Source organism: Rhincodon typus, chromosome 6, assembly GCF_021869965.1.
Source record: "Rhincodon typus isolate 14 chromosome 6, sRhiTyp1.1, whole genome shotgun sequence".
Lineage (NCBI taxonomy): Eukaryota > Metazoa > Chordata > Chondrichthyes > Orectolobiformes > Rhincodontidae > Rhincodon > Rhincodon typus.
The window spans coordinates 63,837,803-63,858,927 of record NC_063337.1 but is presented as its reverse complement, the minus strand read 5'-3'; the positions used below and the strand labels follow the sequence as shown (position 1 = coordinate 63,858,927).

General features: G+C 41.5%; 1 protein-coding gene across 1 annotated transcript in view; it reads left to right on the top strand.

Moving 5' to 3' along the window:
• The first annotated feature begins 10,897 nt into the window (after positions 1–10,897).
• The window catches only part of LOC109919640 (mastermind-like protein 2), a 37,663-nt gene continuing 27,435 nt past the window's right edge, over positions 10,898–21,125 (top strand). The window contains exons 1-2 of the mRNA XM_048597683.1: positions 10,898–10,975; positions 20,224–20,424. Coding sequence (XP_048453640.1) covers positions 20,359–20,424 — 66 coding nt within the window. The 5' untranslated portion in view covers positions 10,898–10,975; positions 20,224–20,358. The remainder of the gene's footprint in view (positions 10,976–20,223; positions 20,425–21,125) is intronic.

The following is a 21,125-nucleotide window of genomic DNA, read 5'->3' as shown; positions in this document are numbered from 1 at the left end:
TTAGGTGGATTGAACATACTAAATTGCACATAGTGTTCAGGGGTGTGTAGATTAGGTGGGTTATAGGGGGATGGGTCGGGTCGGGGTGGGATGTTCTGAGTGTTGGTGTGGATTTGTTGGGCCAAAGGGCCTGTTTCCATACTGTAAGGATTCTATGTAATGTAAAAATAAATCATTCCAGTTAAGTGGCTATTTAGCTGAGTAAAATTACCTACCTGGGTCCTAATGCAGGGTTTAAACAGCTCCAAGTAAAATAAACTTGATTTGAAGTGATGGTGTCACCCCCAATGGCTTAGTCTTTCTTATATTTAAACAGAGGAAATTTGGAAATCCACTTTACACTGCTGCAAATACGACAAGTTATTGACTGCCGGATGGATGTTTTACAAACCTCTAATGTGTAAAAGGCTCATGGATGTCTGGTGCTGAATCAGGAAAAGAAAAAGAATTACTGTCATGTCTTTTATCTTTTTGATTATCAACAAAGGCTGAACACCTGCAGGGCATACCAGGTCTTTTATGATTTGCCTTTTAACCCCAACAGCACTCGATATTGCTGACTTGGTGAAAACAGATTTAAAGCCCCTTGATAAGGACAGGCAGATTAGTTTGAACTCAAAACCTCAAATGCAGTTAAGTATCCGGGGTTGGGACTGCAATAATTGGCCAGGATACCTTAGTGTATTACTTTTGGTACCCAAAAGGTTTCTTCTTATTTTGCTGAGAGGGCCATCCTCGCTGTGGAAAAGTAATGCTAGCAGCCTAGTTCAGAAATATGACACTTGATTTCTGTAGTTGACCTGGCAATGAAAGACTTGTGCATTTGAGTATGAATATCCAAAATGCAACTCCAAACTTAACCAATTACGGTATTTTGTTCAGGAGCTACAGTTAGCTCTGAATGTACTAAGTCTGTTTCAATTTCAGCTGCAGCAAATAAAACTTAATAATACAGAAATGTATGAAGGTCTTTTTTTTCTTTCTTGCACGTGAGATTCTTTTGTTCTGACCTATTGATTACAGGCCTCTGCTGTTTTAATAAGATGTTCCTTCATTTGTCAAAGTTTAATGTTACAGGCTTTCTTTAACCAATTCCTACACAACTAGAGCCTTGGCTTGAGTACAAGATCACCTACCTGCCCTGTCAGCAATATTTATGCTGTCAATTCTAGAAATCCTGGAGAATAAATAAAATACAACTTGAATTATAGTTGCTTGATAGTAAAGAACACGAGATTCTCAGAAAATGGATACATTTTATCAAAGCTTTTCATCCTATATTCATCTGTACACACTGATGCAGCAGATCTCATTTCAATGTTATATAATAGGCTAACATATGCCTCAAGGACAACATTTCAATCCTTTGTCTCTCAAAGAATAATAATCCGTTCCAATAGCAGGGATAATGCAAAATCTGTAGCAATACTTTTAATACCATGACTGAGGAAATGAAAATGTCTAGTTCACCAGTAACACAGCTATGGAAGATGAATGAAGGCATCCAATCTACTTATTAAGTTGAAGTAAAATGTTTACTTTTTTGCAGATTATCAGAAGATTAAGAGTAAAGATTTGCTTGATCAAAACGAAGATAATCTGCATGTGGCTCCATGAAAACCAGATCAATGCCTAAAGATTCAGGATAAGGTCATAAAGCAGAAAACATATGGCTGAGAGATCTAGGATACTATAAGGAAAAAAAATACTTGTTTCAAATGAACAGCTATTTTCAATGATAGACATTCATGAGATTAAAGATCCCCTACATGATGTTGTGAGGCGACTATGTGAGTTAGCAGGGAAGAGTTCCTCTGCAAAGGGAACTCAGGAGAATTAAAAGTCCTCTAGAAATGTAAATGACTTTAAAGCAATAATGACCTGTGCAAAGAACTTCAAAAGTAATAAAATATCCTCCTGTGAAGAAATGATTTACAGATAATCAGATTCAGGGCCAACAGTCCTCAAGCCTACCAATCTTCAGAGTCTGAAGGGTGTACTGGACAAATTGGCAAAGTACCAGCCAGTCTGAATTTGTGAAGTCAGAAATTTTGTGACAGATTGGCTGGTAGTAAATTTAAAATCAGCTGTATATCTGAATCTGTAAATTAACAATGGGGAAAAGAGTTTAGGCAGACATGTTATAAAACGAAATTGTTTTCAGAGAGTTAATGCTAGAGAAAGTATAAGCTCCATCCACTCTGATCACGTCACATGGTCTGAGGGGAGAATCGATGATCCCAGTTCGAGATCTCAACGGGATCTTGGCTTCATGTACCTCCAATTTTTTTTTTTGCCTGGATAAAAATAGTGAAAGCTTAAAGAAAATAAGAAGAAAAAATAAAAAAGCTTAAATGTCAATCCTGGTTGATAAAGGAGTTGACTTCCTGTACAAAAAAGCTGTGAATCAACTCTGGAAAAACGATTCTGACCATCAAGCCTATTTATGCATCTCACAATTTTATAGACTTTTATCAAGTCTTCCCTCAGCCTCTGCTGAAAGCAACCTGAATTTTTCTAGCCTCCCCTTATAGCTTATACCCTCTAATCCAGACATCATCCTGGCAAATCTCTTCTTCACACTCTCCAAAGCCTCCATGTTATTCCTGTAATATGGCGACGAGAATGGAACACAATATTCTAAGTATGGCTTAACCAAAGTCTTATAAAGCTGCAACATGACATTCTGACTTTTGTACTCAATTCCCACAACAATAGAGGCAGGCATGCCATGCACCTTGTTCAACACTATCTACATTCGTGGCCACTTTCAGGGAGCTATGGACTTGAACTCCAAAATCACTCTGTACATCAATGGTCTTCATGGTCCTGCCATTAACTGTATACTTTTCCATAACAATTGATCTCCCAAAGTGCAGCACCTCATACTTACCAAGATTAAGCTCCATCTGCCAGTTCTCCGCCCATATCTGCAACTGATCTATATCCCATTGTATCCTTTGACAATCTCTAAACAATCCACAGCTCCATTGATTGTTGTGTCATCTGCAAACTTACTAACCCACTCATCTACATTTTCATGCTAGTCATTTATATATAACAAACAGCAGAGTTCCCAGCATGATCCCTGTGGAACCTCCATCCAGAAAAACACCCTTCCACCACTACCCACTGCCTTCAAGGGCAAGCCAATTCTGAATGCAAATGACCAAGTCACCGTGGTTCACATGTATCTTAATCTTCTGGATGGGCTACTACAGGGACCTTGTTGAAAGCCTTACTAAAATTCATGTAGACAATATCCACTGCTCCAGCGTCATCGATCACTTTGGTTACCTTTCAAAAATTCAATCAAGTTACTAAGATATGACCTACCCTGCACAAATCCATGCTGACTGATCCCAATTAGGCCATGCTTTTCCAAATGTGTGTAAATCCTATCTTGAAAAATTCTCTCCAATATCTTCTCAATTACCAATGTAAGACTCAACAATCTGTAGTTTCCTGAATTATCCCTATTTCCCTTCTTGAACAGAGGAACATTAGCTACTTGCCAGTCCTCCAAGACCTCTCCAGTGGCTAACGAGGATACAAAGATCTTGGTTAAGGCCCCACCAATATCCTCCCTTTCCTGTCTCAATAACCTGGGGTAGATACCATCAGGCCCTGGGGACTTACCCACCTTAATGCTCTTTGAGAGATCCAACACCACGTCTTTCTTGATTTCAAAATGCCCTAGCTTATTTGCATGCTGCACACTAATGTCACTATCCTCTGTATCTTTCTCCTGGATGAGTACTGATGGAAAGTACTCATTAAGAATCTTGCCCACAAGCATAAGTTCCCTCTCGGAGGAACTTTATCCTTGGGTGGTCTTACATTCTCCCTAGTTAACCTCTTTTTTTTAATGTATGTATAGCATGCCTTGGGATTCTCTTTAACCCTACTTGCCAAGGTCATTTCATGGATGCTTCTTGCTCCCCTAATTCCCTGCTTGAGTTCTTTACTGCTTTCTTTATAGTCCTCACAGACTTTGTTCAATTTTAGCTTCCTAAACTTATGTATGCTTTCTCCCTTTTGACTAAATTCACAACCTCCCTCTTTATCCCAGGGTCCTGATAACAGCTCATCCTAATTAACACTCCCTGGCTCCTGCCTAATACTAACATAATTTGCCCTTAGCCGATTTAGTACCTTCCTGCAAGTTCCTGACTTGTCCTTATTCATAGCTATCTTAAAACTTAAGGAGTTGCGATTACTGTTTCCAAAATGCCGTCCCACTGAAAGGTCAGTCACCTGGCCAGGCTCATTAACTAATACAAGGTCCAGTATTTCCCCTCCTGTAGTGAGACTATCCACATACTGTTTCAGGAAACCCTCTTGGATGCACCTAACAAATTCTGCTCTAAGCCTCTTGCTCTAAGGGTGTTTCAGTCAGTATTGGGGAAGTTAAAGTCACCCACTGTGACAATCCTGTTGTTATTGCATTTTTCCATAATCTGCCTACATATTCGTTCCTCAATGTCTTGGTGGCTGTTGGGGGTCTTCAAAGGGCGATTGCCCCCATCTTATTTTTGAGCTCTAGCCATAGGGCGGCACGGTGGCACAGTGGTTAGCACTGCAGCTTCACAGTGCCAGGGACCCGGGTTTGATTCCACCTTCGAGCGACTGTCTGTATGGAGTTTGCACATTCTCCCAGTGTCTGCATGGGTTTCCTCCGGATGCTCCAGTTTCCTCCCACGGTCCAAAATTGTGCAGGCTAGGTGGATTGGCCATGCTAAATTGTCAATAGTGTTCAGGAATGTGTAGATTAGGTGGCTTATAGGGGATGGGTCTGGGTGGGATGCTGTGAGGATCGGTGTGGACTTGTTGGGCTGAAGGGCCTGTTTCCACACTGTAGGGATTCCATGAAATGTTGCCTCAGTGGATGAGCCCTCGACTATGCCCTGTCTGAGTGCAGATGTGATATTCTCCCTGATTAGTAACACAACTCCTACCCCTCTTTTGCCTTACTGTGCATCTCATCTAAAACAACAAAACCCTAGGCACAGCTTCTTTATTTGCAAGATCTTAGACAACAGAGAACTAAAATGTCCAGCAATACAGAACTAAAAGTTCAGTACAACAGATCACACTAGCACCTACCTTCCAGTCCGCACTGGTGCAAAGCCGGAGGCCACTGTGGGAGGCTGTAAGGTAGCCACGCCACACCGGAAGGCCCCTACAGGAGGAGACCACTGTGGGAGGTCACCATGCCACATCAGGAGGCCGCTGTACTAGGCCAGGCGGTCGCTACACCGGGAGGCCACTGCGCCTGATCAGGATGTCATCATGCCAATGCCACAGGTCCGTTGAGTCAGGACAGAAGGTTGTCATGCCACTCCAGGAGGCCACTGCGCCAATTTGGGAGGTTACACATCAACACCAGGAGACTGGGAAGTTGCCATGCCTCGCTGGGAGGTCGCAGTGCCAGGCTGGGAGCCTGCTGCAGGAGGCCGCTGCGCCAGGCCAAGAGGACACCATACAACGCTGGAAGGCCACAGAGGTAGGTTGGGGAGCCACTACAGGAGGCCAGTGCACCAGGCAGGAGTCATTGCTGGAGACCAGGAATTGTTGCTCACAGGAGGTAGGGAATTATTGCCAGACGCCGGGAGTCGTTGCCGGAAGCCGGGAATCTTTGGTCGCCGGAAGCCAGTTATCATCGGCAGGGGCTGAAAATTGAAAAGTAAAAAAGGAGAAGAAGGAAGAAAAAGCGGAAGAAAAGAAGAAGAACAGGCGGAGTGAACAAGCTGGAGCATCCTACTTTGCCGCCATCTTGATCCACTAAATAAAACAAGGCTAATACAAAAACAAGATAAAACTTCAGTTTAAGGCTTTCAAGTCAGCACCCAACACCAGGATGTGCCCTTTTCAAAGAATTTACATCATGCCATTTTATTCACATCATCGATTATTGCTAACTATTGACACCAAAACATTAATCCGGCCTACAAAAGTTTGATGATATGTGTCTTCCAGAGAGGTTTGTTCCTCCCGAAGAGGGGTGTTGTCAACCTAGTGTCAAGATGTGTGCTTCGTGGAAAGCAGAATAAATAGCTTTTTCAAAAAAAAATTTGACAAAAGAAGCATGAGTGGGTGGATTCAGGCACAACAGACAGAGAGTTTTAGTTTTGCTTTCAGTTGTTGAAATTGGGGGTTTTGAAGTTGTACAGCATTCTGTCTCTGCTGATGCAAAAGCTTCAGTTCTCCCTCTGTTGTTAGATTCACTCTTTCAGTGTTTCCTTCTTCTAGGCTGGAGGAGATAGCAAGTAAAATCTGTCTTGCTGAGCTTGGCTTTTGCCAATGATGTGTTTATGGAATACACTATATTGTAACAGTTGATGAGTAATAGTTAAACAATATATTATTTATTATTTATTTCCTGCTCCTCTGTTGCTGCTTGGCCTGCTGTGTTCATCCAGCTCTACACCTTGTTATCTATTATTTATTACGTATTTCGATAGAGTTAAAGTTATGCCAATTTTTTTGTTTGTATTTTAACTGTGTTGTAAAAATAAAGAGTATTTTGCTTAAAGCCCAGTAGTTTGACCAATCAAATCACATCTGGAATGCTGTGCCTTACACTTGCCTCTTAAGTAAGATAAAAGTTAGGGTCTAGGCTATCAACTTTATATATTTGAAGGGGTTTAGGTCTGGTCCATGACAAAATAAATAATTTGCTTTGCACAGCTAGTTTTAAAAGTAAGACAAAATGAAATGAGTAAAGGCTACTACTGCACACCAGAATCTAGTTTTGGAAATGGAAGCAAAGCTGGTTTATTTTTCCAATGATTTGCTTGGACATGTACAAAAAGACTTGGGAGCCAGGAGAGGTTTATTATTAATCATTGTCAACCTTTGGTCCTGTTAAGGACCTGATTATAGTAGCAAGCTAGTGAGAAGGCATTTTTTTTTTATCTGTTGCTATGAGAATGTGAGGGCTCTTTGTTCTCTGCAAGATATGACTCTGAACCTAAACCTAATGCGTTGGATGCAGAATATTGTTGATCGTATAATTCACTAATGCACATGCTTTTCAGCACTAGTGTGCACATTTACAAAGACAATGTTCTTCTTACTTCAATCTTGGCTGCATTTTAAAGGCATTGTTCAAATAACCTTCTAATATATTCCAACCATTTTTGAAATGATAACTACAGTTTATTTAAACAATTATGCACTGAAAGGTGTTGTCTATATTAATTACAGAATAGTGTGTGGTATTGCTGTGGTGCTGATAAATGCGTAACAAATTTCCCAAGAAATATTTAATCAAGATTTCTGTGAACTGAGCAATTTACATTTAAAGGTCCATTCCATCACAAATACAACAAAATTAGAGAATCAATACAATGCACTTTTCAAAGTTCATTCCTGGTAAAAATTTTTCTGTTCTGTTTTTAAAAAAATACATTCTAATTGTTAATTTTTCATATAATATAATCATAAATAAGAGGATTTTAAATACTAATGTCTATGCTGTTAAACATGGGCTCAAGGTAGTTGATAGACCTGAACTTTAAAGGTTATGGTTCACTTCTAGTTCAGGAACTTAGCACAGAATCTGACGTTCCATTGTCAAATGAGGGAGTGCTATGTTGTGAGAGTTGCTGTCATTTGGTTGAGGTGTTAAACTGAAATTGCATCTCACTTCCTGGCTGTAAAAGGTCTCATACTATTTCAAAGAAGAAAATGAGAGTTATTCCAGTACCCTGGCCAATATTTGTCTTGTGATCAGCATCATAAAGATGAGTTTAAGTTAGGAGACTGGGGTTTCAAGTCCCATCTGTTTCAGAGGTGGATGCTGGAAATGCTGAGCGGTAAGGCAGTATCTGAGGAGAGACAAACAATGTAAATGTTTCAGTTCACCAATCTCTCAATGAAAAATAATTAACCTGAAAAGTCCACTGTTTCCGTCTATTGATCCTGATTGACTGACTGATTATTTACAACATTTTTTTACTTTGATCACAAAGGCAGCTAATTCAGTCATCATGACATTCCTGTTTTCAGGGTCTTGTTTTCTTATAAGTGGGAAGGATACAGGAACACAGTTCACTGTATCAGTGCCAAAACAAGGGTTTTAAAAAAGAGCCTTGAATGTAGATGGCCTTTACCTTGATAAAGGCTTTCTACTGACTGTAAATAGCCTTATGTAGAATTTGTTCAGACTGATGTAGTCACTTTCACATTGTATGTTGACACACAGAAATGTCCTATTCACAGCGCCAGGGACCTGGGTTCAATTCCACCCTTGGGCGACTGTGTGGAGTTTGCAAATTCTCCCCGTGTCTGCGTGGGTTTCCTCCAGGTGCTCTGGTTTCCTCCCACAGTCCAAGGTGTGCGGGCAAGGTGGATTGGCCATGCTAAATTGCCTGTGGTGTTCAGCGATGTGTAGATTAGGTGGGTTATAGGGGGATGGGTCTGGGTGGGATGCTCTGAGGGTCGGTATGGACTTGTTGGGTTGAAGGGCCCGTTTCCACACTGTAGGGATTCTATAAAAAAAGACAGTCAGCACCAGTTGGAAGACTCAGAGGCCTTACAAGGCTGACTTTTTAAGAAATGGAAAATGTATACAAGTGTTTTGGGAAGTGATGTTTTGAAATGGAATCAGATATATCAAGGGAAGATTTCTTCCCTGTTAACAACAATAGATTATTCTTTGTACCATCATTCACTGTTAGATACAAAAGGCAGTTTGGGAAAATGTTTTGTCATTGTTGTAACAGAGGAGGAGTATTAATATGTCTTCGACTGTAGAAATCTAGTGTAGATATGTGGAATACTGACACTTGATGGTCAGAATGGAAAGCAATCCATTTCCAACACTGAACGTGGAAAGAAAACAAAAATTAAAATAAGAATTTTAACTTTAAAACAACTTCATTGGATCTCTACTTCATTTCCAGAATTGCTTTTCTTATCAACAAATGATTCACTTCCCTCATGTCCAGATTGGAGCTTCTGTATGAAATGCTAGGGCTAATTTTGATTTGCCATGTTACCACTTGGTGACAGCAGTCAGATGCACTATTTAGCCCACATGAACACAAGGAACAGCAATAGGCCAGTCAATTTTTCGAGCTTTCTCTGCCATTCAATAAGGTCATGGCTGATCTGATTTTAACCTTAACTGTACATTCCTACATGCACCTGATAATTGTTTCAGAGATAGTAGGAACTGCAGCTGATAATTTTTCATTCCCTTGGAAATCAAGAACCTTATCTATCTCTGCCTTAAAAATATTTAAAGGTGGTGTATCTACGGCCTTTTGAGGAAGGGAATTCCAAAGACTCTCAACTCTCTGAGGGGAAAAAAAATCCTCACCTCTGTGTTAAATAGGGAATTCCTTTTACACTATGACCCCTACTTCTAGATTCTCCCACAAGAGAAACAGCCCTTGTACATCCACTCGGTCAAGACCCCTCAGGATCTGATATGTTTAAATGAAGTCACCTCTGACTCTTCTAAACTTTAGAGGATACAAGCCTAGCCTGTCTAGTCTTTCTTCATCAGGCAATCTGCACATTCCAGGTATTAGTTTAATGAGGCTTCTCTGAACTTCTTCTAACACATCATCATCCCTCTGTAAGTACAGTGACCATTACTGTCCACAGTACTCCAGATGCAGTCGCACCAATGCCTTGTGTAACTGAAGCATAACCTCTCTTCATTTCCATTCAGTTTCCCTCACAATAAAACATAACATTATACTAGCTTTCCTGATTACTTGCTCTATGTTCCTGTTTTATTTGAGTAGCAAGGGAAAACTGTCTTGTTGTTTGCTCTGTATGTCAAGAATTTTCTCATTTTGAGGGTGGGCAATCCATCATGGACTTTAACAATGTAGAATTTGTCATCACCTCTTAAGGTGGTCAGGGATGGGGATGCACTTTTCTCATGGCTGAGTATCAGAACGTGATTTGGGCTTTTGTGAACTTAGCCAGTTTATCACCAAGCCCACCTCCCAAAGTCGAGCGAACAATTCTGATAGATGCTGTAAATATGCATTCCATGTGTGACTAAAAATCACCAGATTGTCAATGTACACCACACAATTCGGTAATCCTGAAATGACTTTATTGGTTCGTCTTTAGAATGTGCTGACACATTTTTCCTGTCAAATGGCATGAATTTCAACTGGTACAGTCCATCTGGTGTCATGAAAGCCAAAATTTCCTTCCCTCTTTTGGATAAAGGTACCCACAAGTACACTCTGAGTAAGTCCAAGTTAGAAATATAAGTTTAAACTGAAAGAATTACAAAGCTGTAAATCAGAAACAAAAACAGATGTTGCTTGAAAAGTTCAGCAGGTCTGGCAGCATCTATGAAGAGAAATCAGAGTTCACATTCTAGGTCCAGTGACCCTTCCTCAGAACTGATGGTAGCTACGAAAATGGTTGGGGAGGGGGTAAGGAGTAAATGAAAGGTGGGGATAGAGCCCAAAGCGACAGAAGAACAGTTGGACAGACAAAGGAGTGGATAACGATCTGGCTAGGAGGGTGAATAGCTGTTGATGGAGACTTTCAGTGGCTAACAATGTGTGTGTATAATAGCACTATGTGATCACAACGCCTGGCGTGTGGGGGTGGGGTCTAGGACATAGAAGAGTTCAAGCCCTAAAGTTATTGAACACAATATTGAGTCCAGAAGGCTGCAGGGTCATCAAGCAGAAATGAGGTGCTATTTTTCCAGCTTACACTGACCCTCGCTTGAGCACTATAACAAGCCTGAGACAGAGATATTGGCGAGGGACAGGGTGGTGTGTTGAAGTGGCCAGCAACTGCAAACTCAGGGTCTTTTTTGCGGGCAGAACATGGGTGTTTTGCGAAGCAGTCACCCCAGTGTACACTTTCTTTTCTCCAGTATAGAGGAAACCACATTGTGAACAGCGAATGCAGTAGACTAAATTGTGTGAAGTGCTGCTTCACCTGGAATGTATGTTTGGACCCCTGGATACCGAGGAGGGAGGAGGTAAGAGCGCAAGTATTAAACCTTCAGTGATTGCAGGCAAAGGTGCCATTGGGCTGTAGGGGTTTTGTAGGGAGTGAAGGATGAGTGGACCAGGGTGTGTCCCAGACAGAGCAGCCCCTGCAGAAGGCATACAGAGGAGGGGAGGGGAACACGTTTCTGATGGTGGGATGGTAGGTAAGGACAAGAGGAACCCTATCTATGTTGCAGGAGGAGAGAAAGGGGGTGAAGGCCGAAATACGGAAGATGAGTCAGACCCAGTTAGCGGCCCTGTCAACAATGATGCTGGGAAATGCCAGTTTCGGAATTTCCAGTTTGTAGGCTCCAGCTGCCTCCTCTTCACTATGGAGGTGCAATCCCCCTTCATATCCATCCACCACCATGATGGCCTCAGAGCTCTCTGTTTCTTCCTGGAACAAAGGCCTGAACTGTCTGCACCCACAACCACCCTCCTGTGCCTGGCAGAGCTCATTCGCACCCAAAACAACTTCTGTTTTAACTCCTGTCATTTTCTTCAGGTCAGAGTGGTGGCCATGGGTATCCACATGGGCCCTAGTTATGCCTGTTTCTTTGTGGGGTACGTGGAACATTCCTTGTTACAGCCACATTTCGGACACCACCCACAACTCTTTCAACAATATATCGATGATATCATTAGTGCTCCTTCCCTCTCTCATCCAGAATTTGACAGGTTTTCCAATTTCGCTTCCAATTTCTAGCTCACGCTCACTTTCACCTGTTGTATCTCTGACTCCACCCTTCCCTTCATCATCATCCCTGTTTCTATTTTTGGGGATAAACAGGCCACAAATGTCCATAATGAAACCACCAAATCCCATAGTTACCTGGACTTGTACATCCTCACAACAAAAACAGAAATTGCTGGAAAAGCTCAGCAGGTCTGGCAACATCTGTGAAGAGAAATCAGAGTTAACGTTTTGGATCCAGTGACCTTTCCTCAGAAACAGACCCAAAATGTTAACTCTGATTTCTCCTCACAGATGCTGCCAGACCTACTGAGATTTTCCAGCAACTTCTGTTTTTGTTTCTGATTTACAACATCTGCAGTCCTTATGGTTTTTATACATCCTTGCACTGTGCTTCCTGTAAAGACTCAATTCTGTTCTCCCAATTCCTGTCTGTGTCACGTATGTTCCGATGATGCCAGCTCGGACAAGGGAGCGTCCGAATTGTCCACCTTTTCCTCAACTAACAATTCTTCAGCACCATTGTTGACAGGGCCCTCAGCCGGGTCTGACCCATCTTCCACACTTCAGCCGTCACCCTTTCTCTTCACTCCCACAATAGCGATAGGGTTGCCCTGGTCCTTACCTGCCATCCCATCATCATCTACGTGCAGAAAATCATTAGCCACCAGTCTGCCACCTCCAGCGACATGCCAGAAACATGTTCCCCTCCCCTCCCTTGTACACCTTCAGCTGTGACCATCCCTCCTGGACACCCTGGTCCATTCATTCTTCACTCCCTACAAACACACCACAGCCCCATGGCACCTTTCCCTGCAATCACTGAAGGTTTAACACTTGCCCATTTATCTCCTCCTTCCTCAGTATCCAAGGGCCCAAACTGGTTCACCTGCACTTCACACAATCTAGCCTACTGCATTCGCTGCTCACAATATAGTCTCCTCTACATTGGGGAAATGAAGCGTAGACTGGGTGACCGCTTCGCAGAAAACCTACGATCTACCCGCAAAAATTATCCTGAGCTTCCAGTTGCAAGCCACTTCAACACACCACCCTGTTGCCTAGCTAATATCTCTGTCTCAGGTTTGCTGCATTGTGAAGGTCAGCGTATGCTGACCTCATTTTCCGCTTGGCAACCCTGTAACCTTCTGGAATCAATATCGTGTTCAATAACTTTAGGGCTTGAACTCTCCAATATCCTGCCCCCACTGCCACATACCAGGCCCTGTGATCACATAGTCTGCTATTACACACAACCATTGTTAACCACTAAGACTCTCCATTAACAGCCATTCATCCTCCTAGCCAGATGGTTATCTACTCCCTTGTCTGTCTAACTGTTTTTCTGTCTCTTTGGGCTCTACCACCATCTATCATTTACTCCTTACCACCTCCCCCCACACTATCTTCTGCACAAAAAACAACATTTTCATAGCTACCATCAGTTCTAAGGAAGGGTCACCTGACCCAAAATGTTAACTCTGGTTTCTTTTCATAGATGCTGCGAGACCTTCTGAGCTTTTCCAGCAATTTCTGTTTTGTAAGAAAAATAAGTTGCTTGTCCCACATTCTCCACATGTGGAATAGGACATGAATCAGATTTTGTAACTGCATTGATTTTGTAATAGACCACACATAATCACATGGCGTGAGGTCCATCCACTGCAAGTCACTCTGATTAAATTATCTTTGAGCATGCTTTCAATCTCTTTTTGAACCTGTGCCAAATTTAGAGGGTTAAGCCTTTAAGGATGTTGCTTAACTGGAACAGCATTTCCTATATCTACGTTATGCATAATTAGATTAGTAGTTCCCAGCTTATTCCCACATCTATCTGCTCAGTGCGCCTTCACATGGCCTATTTTATTACAATGAAAACACCTGAGCCTTTTTATGTCTCATTCTCCCTCATAGGTTTCCATTTTACCTTATGGTAAACTATCTTTACTATCTTCAGTGAGGTCTCCTTTTGCTTACCACCTAAGGATTTCTCTTTTCCCAAAGTTCTATCCGTCACAGATTGAAAGTGATGACAGAAGCCAAACTTTATGAACCTACTCATAATCATCTGCCATTTCTACTGCGAATCTTGCAGACTTAACTCTCTGCTGTTCCACATGACTAGTGGTGTGCCACAGAGGTCAGTACTGGGACCTTTGTTATTTTTTATTTACATGAATGATCTGGATGTAAAAGTATAAGGCATGATTAGTAAGTTTGCGGATGATACAAAATTAGGAGGTATCGTTGAGAGGGAAGAAGGTGATCAAAAATTACAGAGGGATCTTGATCAGATGAAGAAGTGGGCTGAGGATTGGCAAATGCAATTCAATGCAGATAAGTGTGAGGTGTTGCACTTTGGAAAGTCAAACCAACTTATACAGTAAATGGTAAGATCCTGAAGAATGTTATGGAACAGAGGGACCCAGGAGTACAAGTATATAGTTCGTTGAAAGCGGTGTCACAGTTGGACAGGGTGTTGAAGAAGGCATTTAACATGCTAGCCTTCATTGGTCAAGGCATTGAGTATAGGAATTGGGACATTATGTTACAGCTGTATAAGTCATTGATGCGGCTGCACTTGGAGTATTGTGTACAGTTTTGGTCACCCTGTTATAGGAAAGACATATTTAAACTGGAATGTGTGAAAAGATTTATCATAGCATCCCCACAGTGTGAAAAAAGGCCCTTCGGCCCAACAAGTCCACACTGACTCTCAGAGCAATCCACCCAGACTCATTCCCCTATACCGCACCTAATCTACACATCCTGAATACTATGGACAATTTAGCAAGGCCAATCCACCTAGCCTGCACAGCTCTGGACTGTGGGAGGAAACCGAAGCACTCAGAGAAAACCTGAGGATGTTCCAGGATTAGTGGGCCTGAGTTATAGGGAGGGGTTGGCCAGGATAGGACTTTACTCCTTGGAACGTACGAGAATGAGGGATGACCTTACTGAGGTGCATAAAGTCATGAGGGGCATAGACAGGATGAATGCATATCATCTTTTTCCCTGGGATGGGGAATTGAAAACTAGAGGGCGTAGGTTTAAGGTCAGAGAGGAAAGATTTAAGAAGGACCTGAGGGCAACTTCTTCACACAGAGAATCGTGCATATATGGAATGGGCTACCAGAGAAAGTGGTTGAGGCATGTACAATAGCAACATTTACAAAACACTTGGATAGGTACATGAATGGGAAGGGTTTAGAGGGATATGGACCAAATGTGGGCAAATGGAACTAACTGAGTGGGCACCATGGTCAGCATGGTCCAGTTTGGGCCGAAGGGCCTGTTCCCATGCTGTGTTACTCTATGACTCTATGACTCTGTAAGTTCTCACTACCTCAGGAAGTGGATTTGTGAACTCCAAAACAAATGAATGCTGAATTTCACACCTTTCACTGCAGAAGCAGGTTTAGGTGAACCAAGATAAGATTGTAGCAACAGGATCAGGCTATTTAGTCTTCAAGCCTCTTCTTCATTAAGTGAGATCATTGCTAATGTGTGATTAACTTTAGGTACCCATCTTTACTCCACGTTCCTTAATAACTGTGCCTAATCTAGCACTCTCGGTTTTAAAGTTGATCCAATGTCAATTCGTAGAAAATAATTTCAAACTTCTACCACCCTTTGTTTGTATTATTTCCTAATTTTATTTGTGAAACTCTAATGATTAATCTATGTTCCTAGTCCTAGACTCCTGAACTAGTAAAAACTACTTCCTTTGTTTCTTTAGATCATGGACATATACTTCTAATATGCTCATTTCTTCTTCCTCCAAAATATTTCACTTTGCAGTCTATTTGGTAGAATTTTTGTATGCGCTAGCTTGCCATACATCTTCATTGACAATTCATTTACAGCAATTATGATAAAGGCAAACACACTTCAACAGTGACTGTCTCCTAAGGTTGACAACAAAATAATAATATCTGGATGTAGCTGGATGTGAATATTTAAAAGAAAAATCATGAGAATATGAAAGATCTAAAATGCTGAAGTGCAATGAACAAAAACACAGCAGGCTCATCAATTTAAATTTATCAGAGGAGTAGAACTGTTTCTTATTTCTAGCAGAACATACATTTGACAAAGTTGTTAGGAAAATGGTAGCTCAGTCTAACCAATTTTGAAACTGCAAGGACTGGCTCAGAATTCTATGAAGCATCAGGACCTTCAGCTGCTAAGTTATAATTGAAATCAAAAATTGACCCTTTTTTTCAGAATAATACAGCAGCATTGAGGTTGAATTTCAAATGGTTCTCCCTTTATTCAAAAATAGTTGGGTTTTGTAGTGATTGTGACAAGGACATCCAGATGAACTTCATAGAATGTGAGTTCCCTGATCGAGACTGTTAACCTGGTCAAATCAGGGAGCCCTGGCTGACAGATATAAATAGGAGTGTCAGAGGTTCTGTTCACTCTGAAAGATGGCTCTGAGGACACTGGACCAGTGTCAAGTACTATGCACGTGCAAAGAAAGGATGACTTGGTGACGGAATAATACCTTCTGAAAGTTATTTCTGTGGTGGCGAGAGAAAAAAAAAAATGCTCCTGAAGAAAATCACTCACAGCAGTTGTCTTCTAGTTGAGGCAAGCATTCCTGGCATCATGCTATTCTTTCGGAAGCTTGGCCTGTCCAGTCCTGCTGTCAGAAAATAGGCCCAGTATTTGGAAAGACTGCAATTTTTTCCAGGCAAATGATATTAGGACAGATGAAAAGCAATGAGTTATTCTTCTGGCAGCTTGTGGACCTGCAGCTTTTTTGATTATCAGGAACATAATGTTTCCTGAGGCACCAGATACTAAAATCTTTCGAGAGTTGACATATTTAGCTAAGGAATATTACAACCCTAAGCCGCCTCTAATTCTGAGATGATATCGGTTTTACTCGGCATTTCGAGAACCAGTGGAATCTGTGTTGGGATTGTTCACAAGGTTAGGACGCTTGGCAGAGGTGTGTGAGCTTGGTTTAACCCTTAATGAGATGCTGAAAGACATTTGGTCTTCGGGATTTAATGATGTAACCATGCAAAAGCACTTACTAGCTGAAGCCCAGCAGAACTTCAAACATGATGTGGAGGTGCTGCTGTTGGACTGGGATGGACAATGTCAGAAGTCACATGTTATAGGTTATAGTTTATAGCCCAATAGGTTTATTTGAGATCACAAACTTTTGGAGTGCTTCCTCTTCGTCAGGTGTAAATGAGAAAATGTAGCAAGTGGAGCATACAAGTTACAGAGTATGTCAGTGGAAATTGTTATGGACCAGGCCAGACCCCCCTCAAAATATTTCAAGAAGGTAGCCTAGATCCTAACATTTTCTTATTTTTAAAGGTAGATGTGAAGTGGGTGTTCCAGGTATGATACAACTAATCAAACCACTCAGCTTAAAGCAAAACAGAAATTATTTAAACATTATTGTTGAAACATGAACAAAAGAACGCGGAATTTAGAATAACTTAACTACTGGGAAACTTAACCAACCCAATACAGTAACAATTATGAATGAACTGTTCCAATATAGTAACATCCTACAAACATACCCCTTGGCAAGAAGGTAAATTCAAACACAAATTCTTACAGGTAGGATTCCAATCCAGGAGGGAACAACAAGAGAGGTTTCAGAGAAAGTCAATTAGGAATCATTTACTGAAGCTTGCAACCCTTCTGGGACTTGAACATCTTGTGACTGCTACAGCTAAACAAAACTAGAAGGCCTGAACTGGGAGAACTGGCCACTCCTCTTCTGTTGTTAGACTGTTTTCAAAAAACCCTGAGGCCTCTTAAACCGTGACACTTCAGCACTCTGGCTTGACAACCTCTCTTCCAAAAAACCCAGGACAAAATCACCTTTTGTCACCCTCGCCAGGCTGACTTAGATTGGGGAAAGCAATAAAGGCAAATACACAGCCTCACTCAGGACATATCCTGAAGAGAGGGACTCTAGAATAGCCCACTGTAAAACGCCAAAACAAAGCCAAGCCTTGGCCAAATAGTTAATATTTTTTTCAGGATCTGGGCAGGCAAGTCATTTTATTTGCTGCCTGTATGCAGACTGAAGATGGCAAAAAAAGTCCACTAGACCTGAATTGACTAAAAGCAGTCATAGGCCAGTATCCAGGAGAGTGCACACCCTGGACAGACTTGGTTAAGGGAGGGACAGGATTGGCAGCTTAACGTTCCAGGATACAGATGTTTCAGGCGGGATAGAGGGGGATGTAAAAGGGGTGGGGAAGTTGCACTACTTGTTAAGAAGACTATCACAGCTGGACTATGGGAGGACACCTCGGATGGCTCATACAGCGACGCAATATGGGTAGAGCTCAGGAACAGGAAGGGTGCAATTACAATGTTTAAGGTTTACTATAGTCCTCCCAACAGCCAGCGGGAGATAGAAGAACAGATATGTAGGCCAATTTTGGCAATATGTAAAAGTAACAGGGTTGTTGTCGTGGTGATTTTAACTTCCCATATATTGCCTCGGACTCACTTAGTGCCTTGGGGCGCAGATGGGACAGAGTTTGTAAGGAGCATCTAGGAGGGCTTCTTGAAACAGTATGTAGATAGTCCAATTAGGAAATGGGCTGTACTGGACCATGTATTGGGGAATGAGCCTGGCCAGGTGGTCGACGTCTCAGTAAGGGAGCAACTCGGGAGCAGTGATGACAATTCTGTAAGCTTTACAGGTACTGATAGATAAAGACAAGTGCAGTTGTCAGGTGAAGGTGCTAAATTGGGGGAGGCTATTTACAACAATATTAGGCAGGACCTGAAGAATGTAGATTGGAGGGCAAAGCAACATCTGGTATGTGGGAAGTTTTCGAGGGTAAGTTGCTAGGAACTCAGGACCAGCACATTCCTGTAAGGATGAAGGATAAGTATGGTGAATTTGGGGAATCTTGGATAATGAGAGATATTGTGAGCCAAATCAAAAAGAAAAAGGAAGCATTTGTCAAGGCCAGGAGGCTGGGAATACACAAAATAAGGGTGGAATGCTGGTAAAGTCGAAAGAAACTTAAGCAAGGAGTCAGGAGGGTTGAAAGGGGTCATGAAAAGTCATTGGCCAACAGGATTAAGGAAAATCCCAAGGCTTTTTGTACATATATAAAGAGCAAGAGGGTAACCAGGGAGAGGGTTGGCCCATTCAAGAACAGGGAAGGGAATTTATGTGTGAAGCCAGAGGAAATGGGTGAGGTATTAAATGAGTACTTTGCGTCAGTATTCACCATAGAGAAGAACTTGGTGGATGATGAGTCTGGGTAAGGGTGTGTAGATAGTTTGGGTCATGTTGAGATCAAAAATGGAGGAGGTATTGGGAGTCTTGAAAAACATAAAGGTAGACAAGTCCCCAGGGCCTGATGGGATATACCCCCGAATACTGAGAGAGGCAAGGGAGGAAATTGTTGGGGCCTTGAGCAAAATCTTTGTATCCTCACTGGCTACAGGGTTAGATCAGAGGATTGGAGAATAGCCAATGTTGTTCCTTTTTTAAAGAAGGTGGCAAAGATAATCCAGCTAATTGCAGGGTTAGGGAAATTATTGGAGAGGATTCTTCAAGATAGGATTTACTCACAATTGGAAAGAAGTGGGCGTACTGGCGAGAGGCAACATGGTTTTGAGAAGAGGAGCTCGTGTCTCAGTAACTTGATTGAGCTTTTTGAGGAAGTGACAAAGATGATCGACAAGGGTAGGGCAGTGGAACTTTCCTTGGATCAGTGAATTATTACAGAAAATTCATATGTAACCTGGCCTCCATCCTGCACCCTTACATCTACTGTTGAAAAAGCATCAGCCTTGGAAATGAACTTGTAGCCAAGATGTAGTTTTTAGAGAAGTGAAGAACCAGCTTTCATCATCTGAGGAGTTGCACTGTATGATCCCAAGCGAGATCTGGTGTTGACATGCGATGCCTCCCCGTATGGTATCAGGGTAGTGTTGGCTCATAGATGGCCCATTGGAAGGAGTGGTAAGTTAGAATCCTATTGGACATCTGCATAAAGGGTCCTTTGTTTACATTCTGACAAGAGCTTGATTGTTCATTGTGCTCGTTAATTTTTACAGATGTCAATAATTTTGAAATTGATCTTAAAATTTTTTTGGCTTCATATAACAGGATATTTTTATTATTATTATGCAACAGTTTCATTTCTAATAATACTTCAACCCTAACTAAAACATATTTAATAATAATCACATAACATTTGAAACCTTTAAAGATACATGTTTATTTGCAGGAATCCACCACGCACCCTGACTTATTGTGTTCTGTAACCACCGGTTACAGAACACAATAATGAAGGTAATTAAAAAGTTGACTTGGCTTCTCTGTGAATGGCAATTGCTAATACAAAATAGCTTAAATTTCCCTGAAAATAAACTTACAATGATGTAAAAGAATAAAACAAATGCATATAATACAATACTGAATTAACTGTGGTTAATTTTTTTCAAGATGTTCTGTATATTACATTTTTCCCTCTTACAAAGCTAGTTTTTCAAAAATTTAGCACAAGCAATATATTTTCTTTCCTTCCTCAGGATCAGAATTCTCTGGTTGAGCCAGGTCCAGGTCCAAGCCAAACTTCGAATACCTGTCCAAACCCTGGCAACAACTACAATAACAATTCACAGCAAGCAGCAATAAAGCAGCAGTTGATTGAGAAGAAACAGGTCATGCAGCGGCACCTATTGGAGCAACAGAAACAGCTGCTTCTTCGTCAACAAATTCTTGCAGATCCGGTACACTGTTTTCCTCATCATTGTGCTAACCTGCATGTATTTTAAGAATATAGTTTTTGCTTTTTTACAGCAAGTCAGAGTATGATGTCCAAACTGTTTAGGATTCTATCTCCCATTCATTTTCAAACTGTTTTCTTGTATAGGATCGAGAAAGCTAGTGTACAATGTTTCCGCTAACCTGTGCTGCACCTAAACCTGTTTTGCCTAAAGGAACTGCCATTAATGACCATGATTTTAATTTAGTAGAGAGGTTAGTAGTGAGATGGGGTGAACTATCATACTGCTCCAGAATGAGGATCAGGCAATCTCTCTTAAATGCAACTTTGGCTCCTCTTCCCAATGTCTCCATCTGACAGAAATTAGCAGAAGATTGAGAGGCTCTAACGTCACCCATGGATAAACAATGAGTAGTCCCATGAACAGCCCTCAGGCCTCTCTCATCATGGCTGATTTACAGAGCTGGTTTTCCATTCTTTTAGCAATGCGCATTACAGGTCTCCAGTCTATTTTAAGAACAGCAGCAACCATAAGAAATGAGTTTCCAATTGAGCACATTTTCCCCATTGTACCAATATGCATAGGTTGAGCCACTTATTAAATAGAGCTAAAGGGTGCTTGTTTCTAATGTTTTTCTTTCCTCTGGGTTCATATCTTTACTAAAGTCTTCTTACCAGATAATAAAGCAATAAAGCACCAAACAA